Genomic DNA, 26,403 nt, shown 5'->3' with positions numbered 1-26,403 from the left:
CGTAACGTCAGTCCTGCCACTAAACGTTTCGATTTAACCATTTAAAACCATAGTTGGAGGACAGAGCCAGATTCACACATCATGTGTCCCATGCGGGCATGCAGCCATGCCTGCCCTCGCGCTCGCTCACGATCACCACGTCTCGCAACCCCTTCCTCTTCGCAGCCCAGGCGGACCTCGCCGGGGCAGCCCCACCACCGCACCGCAAGGACTGCACCTCCGCCACACCGTACAACCGCAGCCTGGAAAAGAGGGACATCAGCGACGCCACCGCCGCCGGAGCTTCGCGCGGCAGACTACAGGTCAGCGTGCCCCAGCCCCACCTCTTCTAGACCCTACTCGTGAATCGTGATCGCCGCCAGTAGTCACTAAACCTATATGTGTGACGGAATCGCAGATTGGCTGATTGAAATGGCTGATTTGTTAGAATTGGGTATGAGATAGGAGTGGCAAGAATTGTAGTGTCTTCAAATTCCCATGCTTCCTTACGTTCTTTGTGGGCATGAGATAGGAGTGGCAAGAATTGGGTAGAATTGTTCTGTAGTGGAAGATGAGTGCGTATCCATGATTCATTACGATTTAACAAGTTACGCTTTTTCAACCCTAATTAAACAGTGGAAGATATCTTTCTCTTAGTTCACAACACATATTGAACGAGAAATTTAAGACAAAAAAGCAAACTCATGCAAATTTCCATATACTAATTCCCGTCTCTAATCTCACTTGCAATAATGTCCAAATAAAAAAACTAGTCTCATTTCTTCGATGTACCCTTTTCTTTTCTTTTTCAATTTCAAAGAAGACTTATGGCACACTACACTAGGTCTATATTGTTTGTTTTTTTTGGATCGAGGTCTATACTATTGACTTTACCGCCGAGCGATGAATTGAGGACACAACTGGCCCAAACTTCTTTTTTCTTTTTTTAAAGCAACGTGACCCCAACTTCTCTACCTCTGCCGTTGTGCGCCAGTTACGCCGCACGCCTAACCGGCGACATGAATAAAAAAGCCTTGTCGTTGGCTGGAGTTTTGCCACCAGCTGATGATTATTTGCAGTTCAACGGCTTGAATCTACTGCACAATAGCAGTCTGTCCATTACTGACCCAAATCTTGCACTTACATACTACAGTACACTTCGATGCAGTACATAACTACATATACCAATCCCATTATATATCATCAAGAAGGTTGGTTGCAGCAGCAGCATCAGACATGGGAGAAAACACACAGGAACTAGCAGATCACGGCCTTTGTTCCCACCCCAGAAAGCTCCTTAGTTGTTCCTTGTTTGCTCTCTTCACCTTGTCTCTCATCTACTTCATCTTCTACTCCTCCCCATCTTCTTTCGCGCCCTACGCCGATCTGTTCGACCAATTCAAAACACAACGAGCAACCAAGAACACCTCTCTCCCACCTCCTCTAGGTAATTATTCTTTCTCATTTAGAACGTGTTCTTGTCTTTCTACATGTCGATCATTTCAGAAGGCTAACCTGCAATTGCATTCATGATCGTCGTTCCCAGCATGGTTGCAGTGTGACTACAGCAACGGGAAGTGGGTGTGGGACGACAGCGTCACCGGCCCGCGGTACGACAGCGAGAACTGCGACATGAAGAGCACGGAGAAATGCGTCGTCAACGGCAAGCCGGACAAGGGCTACCTGCACTGGCGCTGGCAGCCGGCGGGCTGCAACCTCACGGCGCTCGACCCGGCGGGGTTCCTCCGGCTGGTCCAGGGCAAGCGCCTGGCCTTCGTCGGCGACTCCACGGCGCGGAACCAGGCGGAGGCCCTCGTCTGCTACCTCTCCACGGTGGCGCGGCCGGAGACGGCGCACCGGTACGAGGAGCGCCTCGGGCGCAAGTTCTGGCGGTGGGTCTTCCCGGCGCCCCATGGCGTCAGCGTCTCCACCTACTGGTCGCCGCTGCTGGTGCGCGCCGAGGGCCACTCGGAGGACTACGCCATGACGCAGGAGGCGGTGGTCCTCGACGCGCTCACCGAGCCGTGGACCGCGGACGCCGACGCCATGGACGTCGTGGTGGTCTCGGCGGGGCACTGGTTCCCGCGGCCGGCCATGTACTACGAGGACGGGGAGGTCGTCGGCGTGTACTCCCGCCCGGACCTCAACAAGACCGACATCGGCTACCTCGGCCCGTACCGCAAGGTGCTCCGGAGGACGCTGGAGTACATCAGCGCCAACTCGACCGGCGACAAGCTCGTGGCGGTGGCCACCATCGCGCCGGGGCACTTCGACCCCGGGCGCAGCTGGAACCACCGCGACGCGTGCTCGCTCACGAAGCCGTACGAGGCCGTGGAGGCGGAGGTGGCGGCCGCGGACGCCGAGATGAGGAAGGTGGTCCTGGAGGAGGTGGCGGCGGCCGCGGCCGCGGCGGGGCGGCGGCGGCGCGGGGTGCGGTTCGAGGCGCTGGACGTGACGAGGCTGGCGACCCTGCGGCCCGACGGGCATCCCGGCCCCTACCTCTTCGCGCACGCGTACGACCGGCGCCCGGTGCCGGAGACCGTCGCCAACGACTGCCTGCACTGGTGCGCGCCGGGGCTCGTCGACACGTTCAACGACATACTGGCCAAGATGATCGTCGCCGGCGGCTGATCCGAATGAATGGATCTTGGCTGAGAAAAGACATTGCAGTGTAGTTTGTCCACACATGCATTGTTTGACATTTTGGTCAATGCTCAAGTTCAATATTACTCGTGGCAGGCGAAAGGTTAAAGGCGTCAACGAGGCTGTCCGTCCGGCCCGAGAGGCGCGCACGACGTCCTCTTACCACCTCGTCTTCTTGCCCTTCCCTAACCAGATGGGAGTGAAAAATTGGTGAACCATATCTATGTAGAATTCGGCGCGTGTTTGGCGTGATGCTGCGCGGCAGGTTTCAATTGAGCCTGCCCGGTCTATCAATGATCTGCGCTGGGCCTTCTGAGAGTTCACACGGGTACTAGTTGGGTCGTTTCTGCCCATTGCAGCCCTGCAACTTTTCATGTGCGTTTCACGTCCTGTTTGGCTGCTTTCTACATTATCTGCTCTGCTGCAGTTGAACTTGCTCCTCTATGTAACCATGTTCGTGCTCGAACTATTTTTTGCTAGCTCATGCTTTGTCACAAGCATGGTTTAGCAAATCTTCTTGTACTAGTTAGGTGAACCATTTCCCCGTACATGCAATAGATAATCTGACAGGTGAGACCTTTGCCCATGAGGCCATCGAGTCCACACAGCCCTGTGACCCACACCTGCCGTCTGAATCTCCGCGCGTAGGCCAACCGACCTCAACCATCAAAACGACCAAACCCCTTCCACCCCAACCTCTTTTCAGAGCGTCGTCTCTCGCTCTGCAGTGGGTTCTTAAGCTTTTCAAATCGTCAGCTGATGAAGCCACCGCTTCAACGTGACACATTACTTCGGACTCAAATTGTGACAAGTTTCATGTACCAAAAGTCCAACAATTCAGAAGCATCAACAAAGGTTAACTGCGTGCAGAGCAACAAGTAGTACTGACTGGAAACTGGCCAGGTGTGCAGTTTGGTGAGCTACTTGGCAAGGCTGCCACACCAAACTCCTGAGAGTTCGGCTTACCAGAAGTGACCAAATGTTCCTGCAACAACTGAAACGGCCAATATAGCCGAGGCAGAGACTCCCACACATCCTTCAAACAAAACTGACCAGACCAGCATGGCGCCGCTTCCTCCTACCTCCCCTTCCTCGCCCGGCACTACCACCGCGAGTCCGAGGCTGCTGCACAGCAGCGGCAGCGGCGAGTGGAGCGCCGTGGTGCGGAGGAACGTCAAGTCCTCGCTGCTGCTGCTCCTGGTGCTCTCCACCGTCTTCGTCTTCTCCGTCCTCTACTCGTCGCAAGGCTTCGGCTCGACGGCAGCCGAAGAGGTGGTGGTGCTCACGCGGAGGCCATTGGTAGGGGATCCTGACGTGAGCGGCCGTCCGGTGCCAGGAGAGGAGGAAAAAGCCGATGAACCAGTCGTCCCTGCCGAGAACAATGTGGCGCGAGAACGGAGCTCGCCTGAAGAGATCTCCTTGCCGTCTGCAGATTCGTCATCAGCTCCTACGGCTACTGCTGCAAGTCCAAGCACAGCTGAACGAACAGGCGATCAAAGTAATTTCCAATTCAGATTTCACTATCTGCGATCATAGTTCTAGCTACGACAGATTTGTGTTCAAGCGTTTGATTTCTGCGTGCGTAGGCGTCGTCGGAGTACAAGTTGAGGAGGGGTGCGACATGTCGCTAGGGAAATGGGTGAGGGAGCCCAAGGGCCCAGTCTACACGAACCTGACGTGCCCGACGCTGCCGGACTTCAAGAACTGCCAGAAGTACGGAAAGGACCCCGGCCACCTCTTCTGGCGGTGGCAGCCCGACGGGTGCGACCTGCCGCGGTTCTCGCCGGAGCGGTTCCTCGCCGCCGTCCGCGGCAAGCGGCTGGCCTTCATCGGCGACTCGCTGGCGCGCAACCAGATGGAGTCCCTGCTCTGCCTCCTGTCGCAGGCCGAGACGCCCACGGACGTGCACCGCGACGCGCTCGACAGGTTCCGGACGTGGCACTTCCCCGCGCACGACTTCACGCTGATGGCGATGTGGACGGAGTTCTACGCGCACGCCGTGCCGGTGCTCGACGCCGGCGGCAAGCCGACCGCCTCCTTCGACATCCACCTCGACCGGCTCAGCGCCAACTGGACCAGCCGCCTGCCGGGGCTGGACTACGCCATCATCTCCGGCGGCAACTGGTTCTTCCGCGTCAACTACCTCTGGGAGGGCGGCCGCCGCGTCGGCTGCGTCAACTGCCGCGAGGCCAACCTCACGGACCTCGGCGTCACCTACGCCGTACGCCGCGTCGTCAGGGCGGCGCTCGAGGCCATCGCGCGGTGCCGGGGCTGCAAGCCCGGCCTCGCCACGTTCCTGCGCACGTACACGCCGGACCACTTCGAGCACGGCTCATGGTTCAGCGGCGGCTACTGCAACCGGACGCGGCCGCTGGAGGAAGGAGAGGTCAGCTCGCGGAGCATCGGGTGGGAGCTGAGGAGGGCGCAGATCGAGGAGGTGGCGAGGGTGAGGGAGGCGGCGGCGTCAACCGGGAGCAGGCGGTTCGGGGTGCTCGACGTGACCAAGGCCATGATGCTGCGCGCCGACGGCCACCCGGGCGGGCACTACGACAAGCGGTGGGTGAGGAACGCCAGCGATTGCCTGCACTGGTGCCTGCCGGGGCCCGTCGACATGTGGAACGACGTGCTGCTCCAGAGGCTCGCCCAGATATCGCCGGCGCCGCTGGTGCGGTGATGCCGGGCCACGCAAGGGAGCACGTCGTGCTGGTTTGTTCAGGGTACAGGCAGGGTAGTGCATTACCGAAACATTGTTCACAGAAGTTACGCCCCCATCTAAGCTGAGATTTTTGCTCAGAGGGTGATGACTATATGGTGTAAGAAAAAATCAACTGTTTTATAAAGTCTTTTGATATGAGTTTTTTTCATGCTTAGTTTATATTGGAATTGCAATTACTTTACAGACGAGTCGCAATAATTCTTTTCATAATTTGCATAACAATTACGCAAATTATTATCTCGATTACACCTGATATTATCTCGTTTGCTTGCTTTTAATATTTTCTAAGAGGGTGTTCGGTTCCAGAGACTAAAGTTTAGTCCTTGTACATTGAATCTACGGATGCTAATTAGAAGGACTAAATATGAGGTAATTATAAAACTAATTATACAGATGGAGGCTAATTCGCAAGACGAATCTATTAAGTCTAATTAATCCATCATTAGCACATGTTTATTGTAGCATCATATTGTCAAATCACGAACTAATTAGGTTTAATAGATTCGTCTCGCAAATTAGTCTCCATCCGTGCAATTAGTTTTGTAACTAGTCTATGTTTAATACTCCTAATTAGTAACTAAGTATTGAATGTGACAGGGATTAAACTTTAGTCTGTGAAACTAAACACCCTCAGCTCTCAAACAAAAACACCCTAAGTCAGCTCTTGGCGGATCACATTATATTCTGAACCTTTTAGGTTGTGGACGTGTGTGATGTGACTTTGCATATTTTTGTACGGAGAAGGCCAGATGTTAAGGGGAAAAGGATGAAAAGTAAATGTAAAAATGGATTCCCTTGACACTTTAACCTAGCCACTTAGCCAGTGGAGACATCCGTACAATTAGTTTTGTAACTGGTCTATATTTAATACTAACTAGTCTATATTTAATACTCCTAATTAGTAACTAAATATTCAATATGACAGGGACTAAACTTTAGTCCGTGAAACCAAACATCCTCTAAGTTTCTTAGTAGCTCACAAACAAAAACACCCTAAATCAGCTCTTGGCCGATCACATTATATTCTGAACTTTTTAGGTTGTGGACGTGTGTGATGTGACTTTGCATATTTTTGTACGGAGAAGGCCAGATGTTAAGGGGCTGGATTCCCTTGACACTTTAACCTAGCCACTTGGCCAGTGGAGACATCATGTATCGATAAAAGGAAAATGTCAATACACTTAAATGACTTGACTTTGTGTTTGTGTCGTAGCAAGATGGATGATACCTTCCTTTTCAAGTCGGATAAATGTATGATGATTAGATGCTCCACTATCAAACAGATAGGATCCCCAAAGGTTTCAGAAACTAATATTAAAAAAAATAATGAGTTGGGTCGCATCTTCTACAACACTCTCTAAGTGAGGTCAGTCAATTCTCTTCTCTTAATATTTGATTATAGCCACATCAAGAAAAATATGGGGCACATCCACACGTGTATGGTACTGTAGCATTGTCATTGTGATAACTCATAACTGCGATCGGGGGAGAGGGACAGTGCAGCGCACATGCATTATCACCGCTTGTAAATATGATCTCTGATTAACCCGGCAAGCCCATCGCCCTTGGGGTTTGATCTCGCCATTTTTGAGGGATAATGATCGCAGGCCTTTTATAACCTATTGCGGAGCGCGTCCTGTGTACGCTTTGTCGGTTTGCTCTCTGCTTGATGGCAAGTGATGTGACACTGCCGTCTTCTTCATTCTTTCCGACCACACACAAGCGAGGACCCTTTGGCACCAAGTTCCAATCCTCCTGTGACCATCGAGAGTTCAGATCTGGTTCGCCTTTCACATCGTCACCATGCATGGACATAAAAAGAAGCTTTAATAATTTATACCACAGATCCACAGCAGGCCTGCAACAAATAATATGAGCGTACATCATAATTAAATATATACTAGTCTATCATGTGCAAGCTCCTGCACAGGCTAATAATCACAATTTTCTTACCTATGTCTCTCCTATTTGTTAAATATTCTAACACAATGACCATACAAATACATACTTGCGATCTCCAATAGGACATAGCTAGCCATTGCTTTGGCCGGTGGATCAAAAGCACGCGATGCCCGACTGCCGAGCCTATCACGTCCACATGGAGATAGAAAAGGATGGGAGATTCTACCGTTCAGCAGTAAGCTCATCGGTCATCCAAGTCCCGGCTCAGGACGCCCGGTCCTGAAGCTTCGGGGACTCCTATATAAGTAGCCATAAGCTGTGGGACACAACCATCCATGAATACCAACACCAACAAGTAGGCCAACTCGAGCTAGAAATTAAACTTTCAGCCGGTCCCAAACATCCCTGCTGTTGCATTGAGAACAAGAAGTTTCGTTTGCAGGGCTAGCTTAATTAGCTTTTGTTTATTGCTTGACTGCTCCTGCTCTCGACATGGCCGGCAGGGACGCGGACCCGTTGGTTGTTGGCAGGGTTGTGGGCGACGTGCTTGACCCCTTCGTCCGGACCACAAACCTCAGGGTCAGGTACGATGCCAGGACCGTGTCCAACGGCTGCGAGCTCAAGCCGTCCATGGTCGTGCACCAGCCCAGGGTCGAGGTCGGCGGACCGGACATGAGGACGTTCTACACCCTTGTATGTAGGCACACCAGGCTATTTTCTTCTGTATCCTAGCTAGTAGTACAGCACATGGTCGATCAATTTCGTACGTGCATGAACGAATAGGAAACGAAATGATCGACTTTATATATGATAGTATCATAGCATTATTGTGTAATTCAGTTTGTGTTGCCCTCATTCATTTTCGTGCTTCTTCAGGTGATGGTCGACCCGGATGCTCCGAGCCCAAGCAACCCTAACCTTAGGGAGTATTTGCACTGGTAAAACCTGTTACACATTGTCTCACAGTCTGTAGCTGGTGTACATGCTACTAGTGCATGCATGTATGTATATCTTGTGATGATGCTACTATACGTACTGATTGATCCACACTGTCTTGCTTCATGCAGGCTGGTCACTGATATTCCGGGAACCACTGGAACTTGGTTCGGTGAGCCATCAGCTAGCTCTCTCCGTCTTAATATAATTAAGGTTCTGACAATTGTGTGGATGCGATCGTCATCGTCGATGCATTATATTATTCCTCTGGGCGCATGCAGGGCGAGAGGTGATGTGCTACGAGCCCCCTCGGCCGGCCATGGGGATCCACCGCTTCGTGCTGGTGCTGTTCCAGCAGCTGGGGCGGCAGACGGTGTACGCCCCCGGGTGGCGCCAGAACTTCAGCACCAGGGACTTCGCCGAGCTCTACCACCTCGGCCCGCCGGTCGCCGCCGTCTACTTCAACTGCCAGCGTGAGGCCGGCTCCGGCGGCAGGAGGATGTACCACTAAATATAATTAACCCTACTCCACCACCATCTATCTATCTATCCGACCGAGCCAAGCACTCCACCACGAATGATTATTAATTATGTGATCTTGTGTGTGGCTAGCCAGCTGCTAGCAGCACTGGCTATATACCTAGCTTGTTATTAGCAATACATGGTGTGTACAATAAACGGCTATATATATATATATATATAGTCCTATGCATCTCGTTGGTAATTAATTATGATGCATGCATGCATGTATAAGCAGTGACTAGCGAGCATTACGAGATATAATAAGGCCAGCATTCATGATATGTGTGTGTGTGCATCTATCTATCTATCCGACCGAGCCAAGCACTCCACCACGAATGATTATTAATTATGTGATCTTATGTGTTTATGTGATCTTGTGTGTGATATCTCGTAATGCTCATTCGTGGTGGAGTGCCACCCGGGGGCGTACACCGTCTGCCGCCCCAGCTGCTGGAACAGCACCAGCACGAAGCGGTGGATCCCCATGGCCGGCCGAGGGGGCTCCTAGCACATCACCTCTCGCCCTGCATGCGCCCAGAGGAATAATGTAATGCATCAACGATGACGATCGCATCCACACAATTGTCAGAACCTTAATTATATTAAGGGTGTGTTCGTTTCACTCCTCTAAAACTCGAAACATCTAAACTTTAGAGGTCCGGCACCGAACAGCCCTCTAATTCAGCCTCTAATAAGACTGCGATTCTTTAGAGGGGGGAGCACTCTAAAAATTTTAGAGGACTCTAATGGCAAACGAACACACCCTAAGACGGAGAGAGCTAGCTGATGGCTCACCGAACCAAGTTCCAGTGGTTCCCGGAATATCAGTGACCAGCCTGCATGAAGCAAGACAGTGTGGATCAATCAGTACGTATAGTAGCATCATCACAAGATATACATACATGCATGCACTAGTAGCATGTACACCAGCTACAGACTGTGAGACAATGTGTAACAGGTTTTACCAGTGCAAATACTCCCTAAGGTTAGGGTTGCTTGGGCTCGGAGCATCCGGGTCGACCATCACCTGAAGAAGCACGAAAATGAATGAGGGCAACACAAACTGAATTACACAATAATGCTATGATACTATCATATATAAAGTCGATCATTTCGTTTCCTATTCGTTCATGCACGTACGAAATTGATCGACCATGTGCTGTACTACTAGCTAGGATACAGAAGAAAATAGCCTGGTGTGCCTACATACAAGGGTGTAGAACGTCCTCATGTCCGGTCCGCCGACCTCGACCCTGGGCTGGTGCACGACCATGGACGGCTTGAGCTCGCAGCCGTTGGACACGGTCCTGGCATCGTACCTGACCCTGAGGTTTGTGGTCCGGACGAAGGGGTCAAGCACGTCGCCCACAACCCTGCCAACAACCAACGGGTCCGCGTCCCTGCCGGCCATGTCGAGAGCAGGAGCAGTCAAGCAATAAACAAAAGCTAATTAAGCTAGCCCTGCAAACGAAACTTCTTGTTCTCAATGCAACAGCAGGGATGTTTGGGACCGGCTGAAAGTTTAATTTCTAGCTCGATTTGGCCTACTTGTTGGTGTTGGTATTCATGGATGGTTGTGTCCCACAGCTTATGGCTACTTATATAGGAGTCCCCGAAGCTTCAGGACCGGGCATCCTGAGCCGGGACTTGGATGACCGATGAGCTTTGCTGAGCGGTAGAATCTCCCATCCTTTTCTATCTCCATGTGGACGTGATATAGGCTCGGCAGTCGGGCATCGCGTGCTTTTGGTCCCCCGGCCAACACTACAGCAACCCGAGCATCTATACTCGCCTCAATGAGTACACATCGATGGCGAGGGAGGTGCACGGGCCAGAGTACGATCCGACCCAGGAGGATCTTGACGCTGAAATTGTCATGAAGGTCGGAGGAGGAAAGAAGCATGGACGGTACTGGATTTGCGACGGCGCGATCGACTCCTCTTCTACTCCGACTCTATCTCAGATAAAAGCACGGCAAACGAGCTCGAGCGCAGGCATCCGACCTCGTCCGGACAGTTCGACGAGCCAAGTCCAGGCACTCCAGGTTGTTGCTTGTTCATACGTTTTTTATCTATTATATTACATAACTTAGCTTTTGTAGTATTGTAATATTGGGGTAAAAATTTTGCAGGCTCAGCTGCAAGAAGAGAGGAGAGAACGTATGGAGTTGGAGGCAAGGATGAGGGCGGAGATGGAGGCCGAGCGGGAGGCTGACCGACAGAGGATGGCGAGCATGTTCGCGTACATTCAGAGTCTTGGCGCCGCGACGGGTCTACCTCCGCCACCTCCCTTCGTCACCCCACCTAGACCACCCACCGATCCGTTTTCTACTTCAGTGAGTATGCAATGTTCAATATGTCGTTTATTTTGTCGTTTCACTCATACATTTCATCTATATGTTGCAGAATCAGTCGGCGGCCTCCAATGATCCGTATATTTCTCCAAATCAGACCAACCAGAACAACTAGCCACCTTCGGCATAGATGATGGAGTTATTTGCATTTGAGACTTAGCTAGACTGAATGTACTTTGATTGTTCATTGTGTACTTTGTGATATACTTGGCTACAGTGAATGTGCCTACAAAGTTTGAGCCCCATTGGATTAATTCTTGACGTCACTAGTTTTCGCGGGAACAATCAGGCCTGAGAGTGCCTGGCGGACAGTCCGCCAGGCACTCTCAGGCCTGATTGTTACTGCATAATCCTGTGTTTGTCTCCATCCGTTCTTTCATTACTTCTCCTTCTAATCAAGCAAAGAGAAAATAGTGAGGTCATAAAAAAAAATATTTGCCGAGTGCTACCTCCAGTGGCTCTCGGCAAAGAGGTAGGACGGCGCAGCTCTGGATGCCCTCTTTGCCGAGTGCTATTGACCGGGCTCTCGGCAAAGAAGGCGTCCAGGGTGGGCGTTGACGCGGTCCTTTGCCGAGAGTCTGACGGCGACACTCGGCAAAGGATCCGTCCACGGTGGCGCGCCGTGACGGCTACTTTTCTTTGCCGAGGGCCGCTTTTGGCTCTCGGTAAACATTTTGCCGAGAGCCCGAGGAGAAGCTCTCGGCAAAGTATCCTTTGCCGACCCCGGCTTCCCCGAGAGCCCTTTGCCGAGTGCCTTTACGTCTTTGCCGAGTGCTCGGGGCACTCGGCAAATCAGCCGCGTCCGGTAGTGCAAAGCAATGGCTAGCTATGTCCTATTGGAGATCGCAAGTATGTATTTGTATGGTCATTGTGTTAGAATATTTAACAAATAGGAGAGACATAGGTAAGAAAATTGTGATGTACGCTCATATCTCGTAATGCACAAGATCACATAAACACACAAGATCACATAATTAATAATCATTCGTGGTGGAGTGCTTGGCTCGGTCGGATAGATAGATAGATGCACACACACACATATCATGCTGGCCTCATTATATCTCGTAATGCTAATGCTCGCTAGTCACTGCTTATACATGCATGCATGCATCATAATTAATTACCAATGAGATGCATAGGACTATATATATATATATATATATATATATATATATATATATATATATATATATATATATATATATATATATATATATGAGACAAACATGTGTAGATGGCATACAACTGCATGCTATGAGGTGGCATGTCATGCATGTACTACTTGGTGCGATAAGTTGTCATTGATGGGATGTATGCATATAATTAGCTGCATTTTGTAACAGTGCTGATATACTTCATGCATGAATGATCGATGTTTTGAATAATCATATCGTTGGCTTTACATTGAATGGCTGATCGGCATCGTCACCCCCGTGACGTTCTTTCTCCTCCCCAACCTCAAATAAATCACCTCCATCAACTCCATCGAATCCTTGCCCGTTCTGTGATGCCAGCACCCGCCATTAAAAATAGAAGTGGTTGCTCCTTGGAGCAAACCGTACTCGCTCCATCGATCCAGCCGAGGAATCGTGGAGCACCGGTTGATCCATTTGTAATATATACTGTGATCCGGTGCTCCAGTGATTCGTGTGGATCGATCCCACATGCTAGTTAATTAGCTGCGCCGGTAGCCTGAGTGCGCATGTGGCCAGCAGCCGGCAGCACCATGCACGAGCGTGTAGTGATGCAACAACACTATTTCATTTTTTTCAAAAATCTTGATAGCATTAATTTGTTAATAAAGTCTTTGCACCGTGACTAAGAAATGAATTGATTAGAAGCAAGCCAAAGCAGATAGCAATGCAGATCGAGGAAGAATCAACCAATCGCAATGAATTGAACGTAAGTATTAATTACATATGAATTCGCAGCAGCAGGATCTGCTGACTGGGAAAAGCACCCAAGAAGCGATGTAACTTAGGCTACCGCCAGGGGATGAGGCAGCTGCAGGAGTGGAGGGGCACGACGAGGAGCTGCTGCAGCTGTGCGGTGGCGCGTCCGCCTGGATGGCCGCCGGCCGGTCGTTGAAGTTGGGGCGACGTCGATGGAGGAGGAGGGACTAATGGAGAAGAGAGCGGCGTCTCCATGCGCCATGCCGCCGCCGCTGCTCAGAGGATGCAAGGGAGCGTGTCGAACCGCTCGACCCTAAGGTTCAAGCGAATTCGATCCATTGACCCAGTCCGGATTGATAGTTCCAAAACAGGATCCATTAGGATCACTTTTATGGGCTGTTTCCATGATCACAAAAGTTTCCGGTACGTAGGTACAAGAAACGTGGATCGATAATTTTAAGATCCCGGTTCTCAGCAGGGTATACCTCTTCGGAACGTTTGGTTTGAGGTTGGAATCGTAATCCCTGGTTAATTGGAATGACGTACCTGAAATGTAGCCATGGAACGAGGATCGTGATTCCGATAGATTTGGAACCTAGGTAAGGAATGCTGACATCATGATCCCAGAGTTTTTAGGTCGATAATTATATTATAAATCCGAATTTGACATTCATAAAGATAAAATTATTTGCTAATTATAGATAAAAACTTCAAATAGACCGCGCCATTTGCCGTGACCACATGTCCGCACTCCACAGCAGCACAGCTTCATCGCAAGTTTGCTGGTAGCCCGTTGATCTTCTTGAATCCTGATCCTTTAAGCAACTTTACAAGATCAGGAACATTATTAATATTTATTGCTAATAAAAAACTCAAATAGATTACTTTCAGCTTAGTATATTGAACTAGTTTTACCTTTAGAAGTTAGAATTTTCAGGATCTACATTGCAGACCTGCAGTCCTTCAGTGTTAAGCAGGTTGAAATCTTAGAGACTATTAGCTAAAACTGAACTAGAAAGATGACGAGAAGTATACCAGATGAAATGACAACTGAACCGAGCGCTGACTGAATCTGATCTGAAGTTCTGTGCTTTGTATACTGAAGTCTGAAAACTTTCACGGGAGAGAGAGCATATCCCCATTTATTCTGGGGAAAATTCCCTGGAAGGCCCTGAAGCAAATGACGCTTCGTTCTATGGCCCTGGAAAACCGAGACGCCCTTCTATGACCTCCTTTTTATTTTCATTCCCTTCTATAGCCCTCCCGTTACATCTGTTAGGCCAATCTGTTAGGGTTTGAGGGTTGAGGTGAGAAGTCAAAATTCTTGGACCGAAATACCCTCCCACTCCCACACACAGCTCTCGTGAGACCCTCGTCTTCTCCTCCTACTGAGGCGCGCGGAGGAGGATCTGCCCAGGGCGCAGCGTGCGGAGGGGCCGGCGGCCAGGGGCTCGGCGCGCGGAGGGCGGGCGCGGAGGGGGCGGCCAGGGCCGGCGCGCGGAGGGGGGCACGGAGGGCCGGCGCGCGGAGGGGGCGCGGAGGGGGCGGCGCGGCGCGCGGAGGGCCGGCGCCTAGGGGCGGCGCGCGGAGGGGGCGGCCAGGGGCGGCGCGCGGAGGGCCAGCGCGCGGAGGGGGCGGCCAGGGGCGGCGCGTGGAGGGGGGCGCGGAGGGCCGGGGCACGGAGGCGCGGCGCGCGGAGGGGGCGCGGAGGTCTTCGTCGCTGCAGAGGTGTCCGGCGCCGCCGACGTGGAGGCGTTCCTGGAGGAGCTCAAGGGCGTCGCGCTCGAGGCCAATCGCCTCCGTCGGGGCGTTCTTTCGGAGACCGAGGAGACCTTCTCCGACAAGGTAACCCTCCCTGCCTTTCTCGTCTCGGGCTCTCTTGTCTCCCCGCCTTACCTTCCAGTCGGAGATAGCTCTAAAGACTCGGGCACGCCTGTGCTGCACTACTTGCTGTGCTCGTCGGCCAAGGATTAGCGATACTAGACAGGTCGGCATGCTTAGTCATGGAGCTTTAGCAGTTGTATGCCAATTCACTTTCATGCGGGCATAATGGTTAAGTTGACACTTCTCTTATAAAACGGATGGATCATAACCTCTTACCTGTTATAGGCAGTGCAGGAATTCAAATCTATTATTAGTTGCTACTTTCATATTGAATTATTGATATTGACAAAGGCCAGAAAGTGCTATTGCAGAGCTGCTGTACTGTTACATATACAATTCGAGTTGCTTTCATACCACATGTTTGTTTTGGTCAATGGAGTATTGATTCTGAGAAATTCTCTCTTGTTTAGATCAAGAAGAAGGACACGGTATGGTTTGTGCAATTTTGCGTCCCCTGGTGTAAACACTGGTAAGGCATGCTTCTCATAGGATTTGGTATACCGTGTATAACCTTTTTGTTTCCACGAAGCTGATTTTTCAAGTGTATGTCGTATGCAGCAAGAACCTTGGAACACTTTGGGAGGACCTGGGAAAGGTTATAGAAGGTGAGGATGAAATTGAGATAGGGCAAGTCGACTGTGGTGTCAGCAAACCAGTATGCTCCAAGGTGGATATCCATTCCTACCCAACATTCAAGGTGTTTTATGAAGGCGAAGAAGTAGCAAAATATAAAGGTATACTTTGCTTCACCAGCTCACTATACTTTTGCAAAACCTCCATCTTAAACCAACTTTGAGCCTTATAGTTTTGATCCATTGTTCTTATGGCCTTATACTTGGTGAAATTGCAGTGTGACATCACAAGTAGCATCTTTTATGTCTAAAATTGAAATTTCATGCGCATTGGTTGCTTTATAGCGTCAATATTATATTCTGTTTGTCCTTTGTCAATTAGTTTTAATTGCCCCTTCTGCACCTTTTACCTGGTTATGTTGAGCTGGAGTAATTAATCTGGACATGCTTGCCACCTGCTAGATGAATAGATGGCGACTCACCATATCTTGGACAAATGTATCATGTGTAATCCAAACATAAAAGTGACAAACCACGAAATAATTTCACCAACAAATGATTAAAAAAGTGACGGCAGTGTTTCAATGTTGTCCTAGTTATTAGGTGTTGTTGTTTAAGTGCTTCTTTGTCCAGATCTATCAATTTGAATCTAAATATTATTACCTGTTTGATATATTGTTTCAATGCTCTAACATGTTAATGGTATTGTGAAACAATCATTTATGCTTCTGATGGCAGATGACTTAAGTGTGATTTATAGTATTTGATATTAATGCATGAATTGTTTCCAGTTATTAGATTATCATCAATTGCATTTTGGCAGCTAGAACCTGTACTTGGTGAAGTTGGTGGTTTAGGGAATAACGGTTGCTTCTATGGTTCTACCCTAGTCATGAAAATTATTTTTTCTCTATAATCATGAAAACAACTTCTATAATTATTTTTCTCTTGATTGTCAGTGTTGCTTTGACTTGTCACATGTTGACAAAGAAGAGAGATTGCATATTAAATATTCGCTGACCAGAGTGTGCACTTGCTTACATGTGAAGCTCTTGTTTCTAACTGTCTGACCAGGAACAATTTGCTCATGTGTGTAGGATAATATAATTGGCAGGATGGATCCAAACTCAACTTATTTGTTGGAAATTAAGCTTCTTGGCAATCCAAAAAAGGTCAGAAAGGATGTCCGTTGTTTTTGCTTTGATAAGGTTGTTGACAGTGATACAACAAATTTGAAAGACTTGGTCGATGAGATCACAGATATGTATCCACCAGGTTATCTAGAAGTAGCACATGTTCAGTACTACTATGCAGATTTGAAAAGCTTTCCAGTAGTTAATACCGACCAAGAGTTGATGTTAATGTTTCAGAAATATATTGACAGCAAGGTCGTGCACATGTTCATTGCATGCAGTGATCCATCAGGATGCTATGAGCCTATCATTGAGTGGGAGGGTTATCCTAGTAATAGCAATCAATTTTCTGAGCCAACCATACCTAGCAGCAGCACACAAGCAAATGAGGAAACCTCTACAGAAAATCCAATCACCGAGAATGAACATGTTGGTGTTGATGAGGAGGGTCTGTATCTAAAGATCAACCCTGTACTTGATCTTGCTGTCGTTGCTTGTAACAAAAAACAGGACCATATTCCCGAGGATGAGGATGAGGATGAGCATGAGGATGAGGATGAGGATGAGGTTAGTGACGATGATGAGGAGTTTGTTGGAGCAGCTCACGAGGAACCCATTACCTATGACAAAGAAGACCCTCCAATGACAGTAGGCTCCAGTTATCCGAATATGTATGAATTCAAGGTGGCACTATCTCAGCATGCAATCAAACATAAATTTGAGTACAATACTGTCAAGAGTGCACCGCATAGATGCACGGTATATTGTTCAAGGAAAGTTGAAGATAAGTGTCCCTGGAGGCTGCATGCTTCATCTAGGAGCAGGAGCTGCACTGTAGTGGTAAGAAAGAATCAATCTGGTTTTTCCCCCTTTGTGCATGTTCATTTTTTTTTGATAATCATGCTTATTTGACCAAGTCATATTGTTGCAGGTGAAAAGGAATCAATTTGCTCATAGCTGCTCAAGCAGTCAAAGAAGTACGAAAGTGAAGAATGCAACCAAATTTTGGATATGCGAGAAGGTGAAGGATTGGCTCATTGCAGATCCTTGTATTGGAGCAAAAGCATTACAGAAGAAGCTTAAAGAGCACTACAAGGTGAAGATCAATTACAAGAGAGTTTATGCGGGTAAGGAACTAGCAACACAACAACTCTTTGGTGATTGGAATGACAGCTTTGATAATCTGTTTCGGTTCAAGGCACAAATTGAGAAGTCTTGTCCGGGTAGTTTAGTAATTATTGATCATCACACAATAAATGGCAAGATCAGATTTAGAAGATTGTTCTTTGCTTTGAAACCTTGCATAGAGGGGTTCCTAAATGGCTGCAGGCCATACTTGGCAATTGATAGCACCTTTTTAACTGGCAAGTACAAGGGACAGTTTGCTAGTGCCACCGCTATTGACGGCCATAATTGGATGTATCCAGTATGTGTCGGTATTTTTGCTTCTGAAGATAATGAAAATTGGACCTGGTTCATGGAAAACCTTAGGCAAGCTATTGGATCACCAAGGGGGTTAGCTATATGCACAGATGCAGGACAGGCAGTGATGAATAGGGTAACAACTATTTATCCAGAAGCAGAACATAGGGAATGCATGCATCACTTGGTTACCAACTTCAAGAAGAGGTATACTGGCAAAGTGTTTGATGACAACCTTTGGGCAGCAGCTTACTCATGGAACCCGTACTTGTTTGAGAAGCATTGGGCTGCTATGGATAGAGAAAAGCCTGCTGCAACTGCATATCTAAGGACTTGTCATACTAAGTTGTGGACACGGAGTCAATTCTCAACCATATGCAAGGTAGATTATGTGACCAACAACTTGGCTGAGTGTTTTAATAACTGAATTAAAGAGCACAAGGGCATGAATTTGGATGACTTGTTAGACAAGCTTAGGCAAATGCTCATGGTGAAATGGAACCACAGGAGGAAAATCTCTAGACAGTTCGAAGGCTTGATCCTGCCCCACATTATTAAGCATTTGAATGAGAAGAGTAGAGAACTAAACTTGGAGGTTATAGAATGCTCCGAACATGTTGCTGAAGTTACTGCATTGGGAGGTAGTGCCTTTAGGTTTGTGGTGAACTTACATGAGAAGACATGTTCTTGTAGACAATGGCAAATTTCTGGCATTCCTTGCAAACATACTATTGCATTCATTACCTCACTTAATGTGCCTCTAGAGAACCATGTGGACATGTATTACTCAGTTGAAAAATTTAGATTAGCTTATGCTCAACTAATCCCAACTATGGAGGACAAGTCACAGTGGCCTCAATCTTGCCATGGGTTTTTCATGCATCCACCTTTGTTAAAGGCCACAGCTGGTAGGAGAAAGACAGAAAGATACAAAGGTTGTACGGAGAAGACAAAGAAAGGACAGCACAAATGTCCTATCTGTAAAGATTATGGGCATCACTGGCCAAGTTGCAAGAAGGGCAACCCAGAGGATATTGCAGCACTGCTGGCTGTGAGGTAATAAACTATACTTTGTTTTAGTACAGAGCTAACAAGAATCCAATTTGTACACAAAAATGACACCTTTGTTTATCCCATACTTCTGCAGAGGATCGCCAAAGAAGAAGAGAAAGACTACCAAGGTATCAACCGAGGAAAGTATAGTACTTTTTGGTGGTGAAGCACCAGCATCCTCTATGACTTTTCCACCAAGGTTCTCTCTTTCACAATCTTTTTATGTGCATCTTAATATTCATCTAATTATCTCTCATTGTTTCCAATAGCCAAAGTGTGCAACCTACAACTAAGAAGAAAATTAGAAAAGGCACATTAGATTCTGGAGACTCAATCAGGTAATATATGCTTCTAATTCTGATGTATTTTATTTTGCTGCAATCAGCCTTGAATATAAATCAGTCTTATTTTATCTATAACACTTGATAATTTTTATTTGTTATACATATATAGATCCAAGTCAGCAGGTAGTGCAGGTAGTACAGACCAGCCTGAGCCCATTAGCTCTGAGTTTCCCATGGCTAGGGGAAATCCACTTGCTGCAGCCAAAGAAAAAGGGAACAAGCTAGCTAACAAGGCTAAAGATAAGGGAAAGCTCATGAAGCCCAAAGCCAAGAAGCAAACCGAAGACAAAGGAAAGAAGAACGATGTGTCATTTGAAAGCCCTGCAATGGCCACAAGAAGCAAAAAAGTTGATTCTTGCAGCCCTGCAATGAGCACAAGAAGCAAAAGACAGCTCAATTTGTGATTTACCATATTCTGGACTTGTTGAACTCGTTTTGTGGAGCTGTATGTTGAACTCGTTTTGTGGAGCTGTATGTTGAACTCGTTTTGTGGAGCTGTATGTAAAATTGGCTAAACATTCACTGCAATGTTCATCTCGCTTAAGGTTTACTATTGTTATTTCATACGACATTTCATATGTACTCTTATAGTTTTTTCTCAAAATTCTTGGTGCATATTTGATTTGAATGTTTCAGCTTTGTGACACAAGTTTGAAGCAGTGGAGGACCGTGCCTGGTGCTAGTTGAAAGGCTCAGTTTTCTGTATATATTGCTGAAAGCATAAACGCTGAAAATATATGGTTGCAGAAATTCGAATGCTATCAAAATTGATCAATTAGACTTTACCAGAAGTTTCTGTGGCAATTACTTATGGTATTTCTACAATTTAGCGGTCACCAGATCTCCGCCCGTCCATCACAATCATAGCGGACAAATTAGTAAAGCTCGTCGAATCAACAGGTCTTCAAAAGACTAGCACAGCACAGAGATTGGAGGTTGATGCTCAGGACCCCTCTTTCGTAACAACTAGACCTTACTTTGAGCCATCCTCTACTGGTATCTCATTTGATAACGCTTCTTCGTTCTTCTTGAACACTTGCTATTAAAGTTAATAATATTAAAGTCTCAACTTGATTATTTTCTTCAGTCAGCCAGGGAGGAACCGAGAGCTGCATCTCCCGATGATGAAGGAGTGATCAACAAACTGCAGTCTCTTACTCATGCAGAAATTGGTGAGCTCATCAGGGCCAAATAAGGAAGTTGCTGTTTTTGCAGGGTCATAGAAGGAAGCGTGATTTGTTTGAGGGCCTTGCAGGGGATTTCGCTCGGGGGTACTACGGTCTTTTCACAGTCACTTAACTGGGACTTAACTGCAGATGTAACGGGAGGGCCGTGGAAGGGAACGAAAATAAAAAGGAGGCCACACAAGGGCGTCTCGGTTTTCCAGGGCCACACACTACGCCAGAAGCCCTAATCTGAGACGCGCCCTAGGCAAAATGCTAGACGCGCAGGGGTCGCGTCCCGCATTACCGCGTCGTAGATTAAAAATAAATCTGAGACACGCCTCACACGCGTCTCAGATTACCAAAATGCAAGACGCGCCTCACTTATAGCGCGTCTCGCCTTTGCTTCACACAGGCGCCCCTGGGAGCCAAATGCGAGACGCGCTCTTGTTTAGGCGGGTCTCGCATTAGTCAAAGATGGGAGACGCGCCTCACTTACGGCGCGTCTCGCCTTGGCTTCACAGGCGCCCCTGGGAGCCAAATGCGAGACGCGCTCTAGGCTAGGCGGGTCTCGCATTAGTCACAGATGCGAGATGCGCCTCACTTACGGCACGTCTCGCCTTGACTTCACACAGGCGCCCCTGGGAACCTATTGAGAGTCGCGCCCTAAGCGAGGCGCGTCTTTCATTAGTCTACCTCCAACAGGGGCCTTTTTTTTCCCAGCTGCATCCTGGAGCTAGCCAGGATTTGGCAGCTGCAATCAAATACCTGCAAAAGATTTCAATTCACAGAATTCACCGCAATCATCGCACGCATCCATACAATTCACACAGTGCGATACACACAAGGAAAGATAGTATTATATAACACATGTACAATCAATTAGCCTCGTCCAAAACTCAAAACAAGGCTCAACCTAACTCAAAACAACAATGATCGATAAGAACAATAGAGTACATGCAAAGCAAGTCTCTCAATCTAGCTCAATGTCGCCTGCCGTGCTATCGTGAATGGAACTCCCCCTTTGTGTTGATCACCTCCATCATGAGGAACCCCGCTAGCCTCTCTCGGATATCCTGCACGTTACCAAGCGTCGTTTGATTGAAATAATCATCTTCGTCCTTCGAAATATAATTACAAGCAGTTAGAATACAAGATGAAGACAGATATTTTTTAATTAGAACACGTGAGAATTCTTACCGTGAAATCCGGTTTCTGTGCAACTAGAAGCATGTTGTGGCAAACATAGAACCCACAGGAGTTACCCGAGGGTTGCCGTGTGCACTACATGTCAAAGATAGATGCATATTAGCATTTTGCGACACTTAGAACCAAGAAAACATCGTAATAGTAAAGCGATTTAGTTATAGTAGTTACCGTCCACGCGGTGTGATGTGTAAACGCAACTTGACGTTGCTCTTTGTATCCTTCTTCGGCCCTAAGATGCCTGTCAAGAGACCTAAACACAGACATCCGGATGTTATATTACAAATGAAATGGGCAAATGATAAAAAAAAACTAAAGCAAACAACAAACTTACTCGTCAAGGATTGAGATGACTAGAGAATAATCACGTAACTGAGGCGCGCCCGACTCATCTGATGGAATGCTCGAGTCAAGGTAGAAGAGTTGCTTGCTCCTGACATTGATGATGAGTGTAACCCAATGGTTGCCTGGGTTGTACGGCACCACAATGTGCTCCTTGTCAGCATGTACTCGCATGCACTTCACCATGTACCTAACCAAGTTGAAATGGAAACAAGCGGTTACATGTGTTAAATGGAAACAAGTGACTACATGTGGCTACAAGTTGAAATGAAAACAAGTTTAATTGTTGCATGTGCGCACCTCACCAAGCTATCTCTATCTGAACTCATAAATGTCACCGTCATCATCTGTGGGTCAATGTACCCACACTTCTTTCCAGTTCGACGCCTTGTCTCTTGTTGCATGTGCCTACACGATCCATATGAATTGAAATAGAAATGACTTAAATTGTTGAACGTATATCAAATGCATTAAAATGGAAACAAGTCTTAATCGACTTACAATGCAAAGCACTGAATGAGAGAAAGATCCAAAGCGTCGAGGTTGAAAAGGTCGAACAAATCGCTCCAGGCAACAATAAAGATGTTACCACTGGCCTCAAGCTGCAGAAAGTGGCGCTCTTCGTATGACACGATGATTTCCTCGGCTTGATTGACATTGCGCATGTAGTAGTTGTGCAAGTCCACACAATATTGACCTGCTGCCCGAAGCTCTTGGACACTAAGCAAGGACTTTCCAACCCTGTACTTTGGATTCTCAGAAGTGTAAGCCCTTGTAACCGGGTGTTTTATCCGCTCCACCTTTTTCTTACCCTCTGAGATCTCCCGCTTCGTCGCCATCGGCCTACTCTGCTTCTTCCTCACAGGATTAGCCTTGCTTGGCTTCTTGGGAGCGGTAGCTGGCTCTGTCGGAACAGGTGGAGGGGGGGGGTAACCTGAGGCTGAGTAGGGACTGGAGGATGCGGATCCGGTAACGCTTCCCATGTATCCGGCAGCTGTGGGCATGGCTCAGAAAACGTCGGTGGCACTGCAGCACTCTGTGGCTGAGGTTCAGTGGTCGGTACTGAATCTGCATCTGCTGGATCAATATGAATACCAGCTCTCCGCCACTGAACCCTTCTCGCAACTGCATCCCGCAAAGTGGTGGTCATGTCATCTGGTGGCACATCCAGCTTGATATTCTTAGCAAACTCATGCAGTAAGTCAATCTTGACCACAGTACAATCAGCCCTGACCTGCAACAACAACAACAACAAAGCCTTTAAATCTCAAGCAAGTTGTACATACCAAAAGAAAAAAACAAAAAGAAATAGGAGAAAAGAAAAGAGAGGCAAAGACCAATGCACTGACCTGGACACCTTCAAGCTGGGACATACCGGGATACACAAGCCCTTTCCCGACCTCCAATCGAGATGAATCTCCGACCAGCTGCACGAGAAGACTGCATCGGGTCGGACGAGCCAAGCCATCTATCGTATCCGGCTCCACTGATGTAGGCACAATTGCCCTCTCTGTCCCTCTACTCTGAGAAGCACCCGCTGCAGTACAAGCGAAGCTGTCCCTTCTCTCTTCACTCATCGTACTCCCCGACAAATCAGGGAATGACAATCCCTGAGACTCGAAGATGGTCTTTAGCTCTCCAAACATCTCCATCTTCACCTGAGACTCGATGCTTGTCTTTAGCTCTCCATACATCTCCATCTTCACCTGCTTTTTGATCTCATCTATGTCAACCTTTGATGAGGAGTCTCGAGTCCGCTTCCGGTATCTGCCTTTGTGTTCAGGGAACCCCTCCTTCCAGGTCAACTGACTGGAAACACCACGAACACGACCCCGTTGCTCACGGGTTCCCAAAGCCCTGGTGAGCGCATCAAACTCCCTCACTCCTTCATTTGAACCTTGACTGCTCTCCATCAAAGCCCTTTGAGCAACTTCCTCAGTGCTCGTGCTGTAGAAAGTGATATTGCCATCCTCCGTGAGCTTTGACCTAGCACGCATAAATGGTGCCAGCCGTCCCTCAAACGATTCATAGGGATTCTCAATGCCCCTCTCTGCCAGCATCTCATCCTCCTGCTCCCACTTGCGTTGCTTTCCAGCATATCCCGCTGAGCCAAGGTGGTGGTCAAGCTCGTTCCGCGCTCGGAGACCCCGAAAATACTCACTTGACTGTTGGAACTCGGGAGTATTCTACTTTTGAACAAGCTCGTCCCAGGCTTCTTTGGTCAAGTCCGCATACTTATCAAAAGGGTTCTCTTTCTTCTTCCAACACTTTAAAAGCCTGCACGACAAAACAATAAATCTGTATAAGTGACAGTAGGATAATGAAAAAATTAGTAAATGACAATAGTAAGTGACAACACTTTACTTGTTCTTGTAGCTCCTCCAGGCTTTAGAGATGATCTTCATAGCATGCTTCGTAGCCTTATCATGCAACTCTATCGGATATTCAACATAGGGTTGAATATTGTTTTCGAAGATTCTCTTTTTGTCGTCCCAAGACAAGTCATCAAAATGTTCCAAGGTGAGTGGCACCCTTTGCCGGGCAGTGAGGCCACAAACCCGTCCTAATCTCACCAAGATTGACGTGTCTTCGGGTGCTGCCTCAGAATTGAGCCGGCCACAACTTTTCACATCTGATGGCCACGTTGTCTGTGACCTTTTCTTTCTGCCAGCACCAGACGTGCTAGCTCCTGACTGTGACCGTGCCGGCCGTCCTGATGATGCTCTGTTATCTGTAGGTTGCTGCACACTGTCCGGACCACTGGACATCGTGCTACACGAGAAAGAAAAACAAACAGATACAACCATAGAGTAAGTAAACGCTCCGAATCAGATACAACCATAAAGTAACCGCATGAATCCCATACCTAGACCTAGACATGCTTAATGCTTTAGTGATACATATTCTCGCAAAGTAATCTCCATTTTTTGAAATATATGAACACTGACTAATTAGAAAGGGGGAAAGCTCACCTACGGCGGCAGTGGATGATGCTATGGTGGCTTGGGGCGGCGCCGCGGGGCCGGGGACGACGGCGCGACGGCTCGGGGAAGGCTCGACGGCGGCGGCACTCGCGGGAACGGGAGCTCGGGCCCAGGGGGCGCCGATAGCGCGGAGCGGCGCTGCGGGGCTGGGGACGACGGCCGTGAGGGAGTGACGGTGTGGCTCAAGGACAACGGGCGGCGCGAGAGGACAGCGCGGCAGCGGGGAGCAGAGAACGGGTGTGAACGATTTGAAAATTTGACCTAAGTCCCAAGAAGGCCGAGGGGCGCGTTCTAAATGCGCGACCTGCTCCCGTGCCTAAGGCGCGTCGCGCATCACCATGCGCGACGCGCCGTAGGAAACGCGCGTCTCGCCTTTGATGCCCCCTAGCTGGTTGCCGGATCAAGCGCGCGTGGGGAGGGGATTTTGTCCCACCTCGCCAACGCAAGGCGAGTGCGTCCAGCTTATAAGGTTGGGCGGTCCTTGCCGTTTCGAAATATGTACGTTTGAGCCGCTGTGTCCTCTCTTTGCCCATGCTTGCGGTGTGGGTCTGGGGTCCGAGGGCTCCCTGCGGGTCGAACCCGTTCATTCTGTTCGTGGTACCCTGCGGGTTGAGCCCGGTGGCCCCGGACCCCAACCGTGGGTAACTTTTTTTTGTTTTCTCTGTTTAGGCACAAGTGTTCCCATAATTATGTATAACTTCCATCAGAATCAAAGCTTAAAAGTTTGCATGTTACTTAAGAAAAAGTTATACAAAATACTTATCCAAATTAAAAGGCTAAGCCAAATTTAAAAAAAGTCATAGAGTTTATGTTGGATATCAATTATGTGATTTTATATTTGAAACCCACATATTTAAAGGTCACAGATTGTTATCATGGATGAATCAGAGAATGCACCCACAAAATCACAGCGATGATATCAGTCTAAAACAAGAAACAAATGATTTGGTCAAGTTGTGTACAAATTTAAAAAAAATACTATGATGATATAACAAATATCTACACTGCTACCTCCACACATACACACACATTATATATATACTACAACTGCAACACAAAACATTTTGCACTCATATTGACAAAAAACAAAAAAGAAACACATTAAGCAGCTGGAGGTGGAGACCCCAGACACCATGTAAAGAGCAGTACATATCATATATTGTTTTGCAGACAAATCGAGAAAATGGGACACATGTTACTCCATGTTGGAAACTAATAGGATGTAATTTAAAACATAAGAGGAAATAAGAGGAAACTAATCAGAACATGTTGGTCTGCGAAAAAAATAGAATCTTAGAAGTTAACAAAAATTGAAGCCACAAATAGAATATAATCACGAAACAGAAGGTACATAACA

General features: G+C 48.0%; 3 protein-coding genes and 1 pseudogene across 4 annotated transcripts; 3 read left to right on the top strand and 1 right to left on the bottom strand.

Moving 5' to 3' along the window:
• The first annotated feature begins 131 nt into the window (after window positions 1–131).
• On the top strand, window positions 132–3,192 carry LOC112890272 (protein ALTERED XYLOGLUCAN 4-like). Of its 2 annotated transcripts, none has more exons than XM_025957177.1 (3): window positions 132–302; window positions 1,148–1,426; window positions 1,526–3,192. In XM_025957177.1, the coding sequence occupies exons 2-3, from the start codon at window positions 1,216–1,218 to the stop codon at window positions 2,608–2,610; spliced, it is 1,296 nt and encodes a 431-aa protein (XP_025812962.1). In that variant the 5' UTR covers window positions 132–302; window positions 1,148–1,215; the 3' UTR covers window positions 2,611–3,192. The 2 variants fall into 2 exon arrangements, with proteins under 2 accessions (XP_025812962.1, XP_025812961.1); XM_025957176.1 differs by having other exon boundaries at window positions 1,133–1,426.
• A 462-nt stretch (window positions 3,193–3,654) lies between these two features.
• LOC112890184 (protein ALTERED XYLOGLUCAN 4-like) lies at window positions 3,655–5,486 on the top strand. Its single transcript, XM_025957063.1, has 2 exons — window positions 3,655–4,120; window positions 4,209–5,486. The coding sequence occupies exons 1-2, from the start codon at window positions 3,685–3,687 to the stop codon at window positions 5,294–5,296; spliced, it is 1,524 nt and encodes a 507-aa protein (XP_025812848.1). The 5' UTR covers window positions 3,655–3,684; the 3' UTR covers window positions 5,297–5,486.
• Window positions 5,487–7,626: 2,140 nt separating this feature from the next.
• On the top strand, window positions 7,627–8,849 carry LOC112890930 (protein HEADING DATE 3A-like). Its single transcript, XM_025957815.1, has 4 exons — window positions 7,627–7,933; window positions 8,117–8,178; window positions 8,308–8,348; window positions 8,458–8,849. The coding sequence occupies exons 1-4, from the start codon at window positions 7,733–7,735 to the stop codon at window positions 8,685–8,687; spliced, it is 534 nt and encodes a 177-aa protein (XP_025813600.1). The 5' UTR covers window positions 7,627–7,732; the 3' UTR covers window positions 8,688–8,849.
• Window positions 8,850–9,040: 191 nt separating this feature from the next.
• Window positions 9,041–10,139, bottom strand: LOC112890557 (annotated as a pseudogene).
• Between the last annotated feature and the right edge of the window lie 16,264 nt (window positions 10,140–26,403).

This window comes from Panicum hallii, chromosome 4 (genome assembly GCF_002211085.1).
Source record: "Panicum hallii strain FIL2 chromosome 4, PHallii_v3.1, whole genome shotgun sequence".
NCBI classification, from domain to species: Eukaryota; Viridiplantae; Streptophyta; class Magnoliopsida; order Poales; family Poaceae; genus Panicum; species Panicum hallii.
Note: the sequence above shows the minus strand (reverse complement) of the source record. Positions and strands in the feature narration are given on the sequence as shown.

Coding starts and splice junctions, on each gene's coding strand:
- LOC112890272 (XM_025957177.1), top strand. CDS start 1,216: ATGGGAGAAAACACACAGGAACTAGCAGATCACGGCCTTTGTTCCCAC. Junction 1,427..1,525: donor CTCTCTCCCACCTCCTCTAG/GTAATTATTCTT, acceptor CGTCGTTCCCAG/CATGGTTGCAGTGTGACTAC.
- LOC112890184 (XM_025957063.1), top strand. CDS start 3,685: ATGGCGCCGCTTCCTCCTACCTCCCCTTCCTCGCCCGGCACTACCACC. Junction 4,121..4,208: donor TGAACGAACAGGCGATCAAA/GTAATTTCCAAT, acceptor CTGCGTGCGTAG/GCGTCGTCGGAGTACAAGTT.
- LOC112890930 (XM_025957815.1), top strand. CDS start 7,733: ATGGCCGGCAGGGACGCGGACCCGTTGGTTGTTGGCAGGGTTGTGGGC. Junction 7,934..8,116: donor TGAGGACGTTCTACACCCTT/GTATGTAGGCAC, acceptor GTGCTTCTTCAG/GTGATGGTCGACCCGGATGC. Junction 8,179..8,307: donor CTTAGGGAGTATTTGCACTG/GTAAAACCTGTT, acceptor TGCTTCATGCAG/GCTGGTCACTGATATTCCGG.